The sequence below is a fragment of the Silene latifolia genome, chromosome Y (assembly GCF_048544455.1).
Source record: "Silene latifolia isolate original U9 population chromosome Y, ASM4854445v1, whole genome shotgun sequence".
NCBI classification, from domain to species: Eukaryota; Viridiplantae; Streptophyta; class Magnoliopsida; order Caryophyllales; family Caryophyllaceae; genus Silene; species Silene latifolia.
Window position 1 is genome coordinate 402,686,693 of NC_133538.1, and position 3,616 is coordinate 402,690,308.

The 3,616-nt window shown below is 38.9% G+C and overlaps 1 protein-coding gene across 1 annotated transcript; it reads right to left on the reverse strand.

The window, feature by feature from the left end:
* Positions 1-723: 723 nt before the first annotated feature.
* LOC141632220 (uncharacterized) lies at positions 724-1,739 on the reverse strand. The gene is made up of 2 exons (XM_074444783.1): positions 1,477-1,739; positions 724-1,321 (listed from the first exon to the last, which is right to left on the reverse strand). Exons 1-2 carry the CDS (start codon positions 1,737-1,739, stop codon positions 724-726), a joined length of 861 nt encoding a protein of 286 aa, XP_074300884.1.
* Between the last annotated feature and the right edge of the window lie 1,877 nt (positions 1,740-3,616).

Genomic DNA, 3,616 nt, shown 5'->3' on the forward strand with positions numbered 1-3,616 from the left:
ATACATACATTTAATTAGCTAGATACACTCGTTTAAATTTCTATATACATACTTTTAAGTTGCTAGATACACTTTTTTAAGTTACTAGATACATACTTGTAAGTTGCTATATACTCTTTTAAATTACTAAATAGATACCTTTAACTAGCTATATACACTCCTTTAAATTCCTAAATAAATATTTTAAGTTGCTAGATACACTTTTTTAAATTACTAGATACATACTTGTAAGTTGCTAGATACTCTTTTAAATTAGTATATACATGCATTTAATTTGCTATACACTCGTTTAATTTCTATATACATACTTTTAACTTGCTAGATACATTTTTTTTAAGTTGCTACATACTTAAAAGTTGTTATATACTCTTTTAAATTACTAAATAGATACCTTTAACTAGCTATATGCACTCCTTTAAATTTCTACATACATATTTTTAATTTGCTAGATACACTTTTTTAAATTCCTTTACTTGAACTAGGATTATGCATTGAGATAAACAGAAACCTGTTTGAGTGGTAAAATATTGGTGCTAATCTGTTTCTAGAGTATCAAACCAGACCGCATAACCTCCGTGACTTGCCTTACGAAAATGAAACTCTGCTCACGATGTAGCCACATGGACAAATGGTTAATGGTGGAGCCACAATATCTTGCTCAGGCTGTTTTAGTGAAAATATCAAAGTTTTTTTTTTTTTTTTGACAGCAACAAATAGTATAGCTTACAACAGAGCTTTCTGAGCAAGATTATGAGCTATCCTATTCACTCCCCTAGGACAATAGCTAAGAGAGCAACATTGAAAATGAGACGCAATAGACTTAAAATCCTGGATAATGCAAGTAATAGACGCAATAGGCTTTTCCGCTCCGGCCACCTGCATAACCAAAACAAGGCAATCCGTAACCAATCTAACATGAAGATACCCTTCATCCAACGCCCATTTTAGCGCCTTGATAGCAGCCCGACCTTCAGCTTGCAGGGCAGAAGAGGCAAACGAGCGAGCATGCGCAGTATTCCTTAAGGTCCCATCACCATCCAACAAGCACCACCCCATGCCAGAACTTCTATCATCCCTCCAAGCAGCATCACACTTAACAGTGCAAACATTTTCGCACACGGGTCCACCAACAATCCAATAGGGAAATGAGTTTCTAATTCTCTTTGCTAGTTCAAAATCAGAAGAGAAGTCCAACAATGGCGCTTGAAGGAGACAAGCATCCTTATTGCACACAACTTCATTCATACACTGAATGTCTCCAAGAATAGAACTGAGGGCACCCATAGGCCAAGGGCGACGATTCCTGAAGACCATATCATTCCTACAACACAAAATTCTCCAAAGGGTAGCGACAAGGGGAAAAAGGAGGGAGGTAGGATCTGGGCCACATAAGAAATACTTGACCCAGTTTATGACCCAAATCCTAACATCAATATCCACCCCCCAGTGATTCTAATTCCTAAAGGGCAGCCAAACCAAAGAGCTTTTGCAAAGCAACAATCTCTGAAGAGGTGAGAAATAGATTCCACGCAAGAAGGTAAGCCATCGCAGAGAGTACAAGAGGAGCACGAACTCATCTTGCGTTTGAGAAATTCAGAACCCACGGGAAGGGCATTAGCCATAAATTTCCATAAAAACACCCTTAGTTTGTTAGAAATAGGCAACTTCCAAAGCTTTGATTTGCAGAAAGCCACAATGGTTGGAGACATTCTAGAGCGATCAGCACTCGTGGCGTCCATCGATAAGGCCTTAGCAAAGATAGTAACCCGACTTGACAGTATAGACACCATGTTTAGAAAATTTCCAATAGAAGGAGTCATCCGAAGGATGACACGGAATATAAGTTGCGAGGATTTTCCTTGTAACTTCCTCACCCGGATCGAAACCAAGAGAGGAAAGATCCCATTTTCTGTGATTATCGTAAAGGTCACCTCCCAAGAGCGTGGAGTCAGTAGGAACATCCAGAGAATCCCCACAAATATCATGAAGACTATAACCCTCTATCCATTTACTCTTCCAAGCATTAAGACGAGACGAAGATCCAATTGACCAGGCAATATTGTTGTAGATAAGATCGGAACCCCAGACAAGGCTTTTGAGAGCCCATGACGACGCATAGGGAGCCTTCCAGCAATTCTGGAAAAAGATATCATCTTGGATACAAAGCTTAGGACCAATCACCATACTAATAAGACTTCCCGGATCACATAAGATTCTCCAAGCAGATTTTGCAAGGAGGGCTTGATTAAAGCAACCAATATTGCAAAGACCAAGGCCCCCTTCTCCCACAGACCTACTAAGAAAGTCTTTACTACACCAATGTATAGACTTATTAGTTCTAGTTCCACTCCACCAAAAATGCACCATCAAAGACTGAAGCTTTGATGTTACACTTACCGGTATGCGAAATACCGATAGAGAGAAAAGGGATAGTGAAGAGAGAACAGAACGAATAAGAGTCAGTTTACCGACCGAAGAAAGGAGAATATTATTCCAGGAGGAGAGCCTTCGCTTAGTTTTTTCGACAAGAAATTTAAAAAGCTCCCTCTTAGAAGACCCAAAACTCGTTGGTAAGCCAAGATAGTTACCAAGATCATGCTTAGGAGTAAATTTAAAGTCAGTCAAGCATTTTTTGACCACCATGAGTGAGCAATTTGGACTGAAAAGAATAGAGGACTTATCTTTGTTAAGGCATTGTCCATAAGCAGCACAATATTCATTGATAAGGTTCATAAGAAAGTCCATATCTCCATAGTCACCACGTAAGAAGAAGAGTGAATCATCTGCAAACAGTAAGTGGGAGATTTCCGGACCATTCTTACATATCTTAATACCCTTAATGAGATTAGAATCCTGGGCATAGAGAATCATTTGGGATAGTACTTCCGTACACAGCACGAAAATATAAGGGGATAAAGGATCACCTTGCCTAATCCCACAGCAAGGTTCAACATTTTCCATAGGAGCACCATTAATTAGGATTTCATAGGAAACAGTTTCAATAGTACTCATAATGAGATGAATCATAGAGTCTGGCAAATTCAAGTAAGAAAGCACCCCTCTAATGAAATTCCAGTTCAGTCTGTCATAAGCTTTACTCATATCAGCCTTTAAAGCCATCATACTCTTCTTACCATAGCTCCTATGGTTGATGACGTGAAGAATTTCTTAGGCAACAACAATATTATCCGCAATACTTCTATTTGGAACAAAGGCATTTTGAAATGGACTAACCAGATCATCCATAACCCATTTTAACCTGTTAGCAATACACTTTGTGACAATTTTCATAATAACATTGCAGAGGCTAATCGGCCGAAAATCCCCAACTCTCTCAGGACAATCATTTTTTGGAATAAGGACAATAAAGGTTTTATTAAAGTCCTTAAGGACAGTACCCGAATTGAGAATATTGAGAGCTCCACGAATAACATCATCCTTAACAATAGCCCAATACTTCTGGTAAAAGGCCGCAGGAATCCCATCAGGACCCGGAGATTTTAGGGGTCCCAATTGAAAAGCAGCTTGGCGAACTTCATTTTTCGATTATAAACGGCCCAACTTGGCTCTCTCCTCCATACCCACTTTACGCTTAAGATTATCAAATAAATAACCG

Bases quoted from the DNA above. Each gene is read 5' to 3' on its own strand.
- LOC141632220 (XM_074444783.1), bottom strand. From the start codon at position 1,739: ATGGACGCCACGAGTGCTGATCGCTCTAGAATGTCTCCAACCATTGTG. The intron at 1,322-1,476 runs GTTTGGCTGCCC...TTTGTGTTGTAG, and splicing joins TGCTTTGCAAAAGCTCTTTG to GAATGATATGGTCTTCAGGA.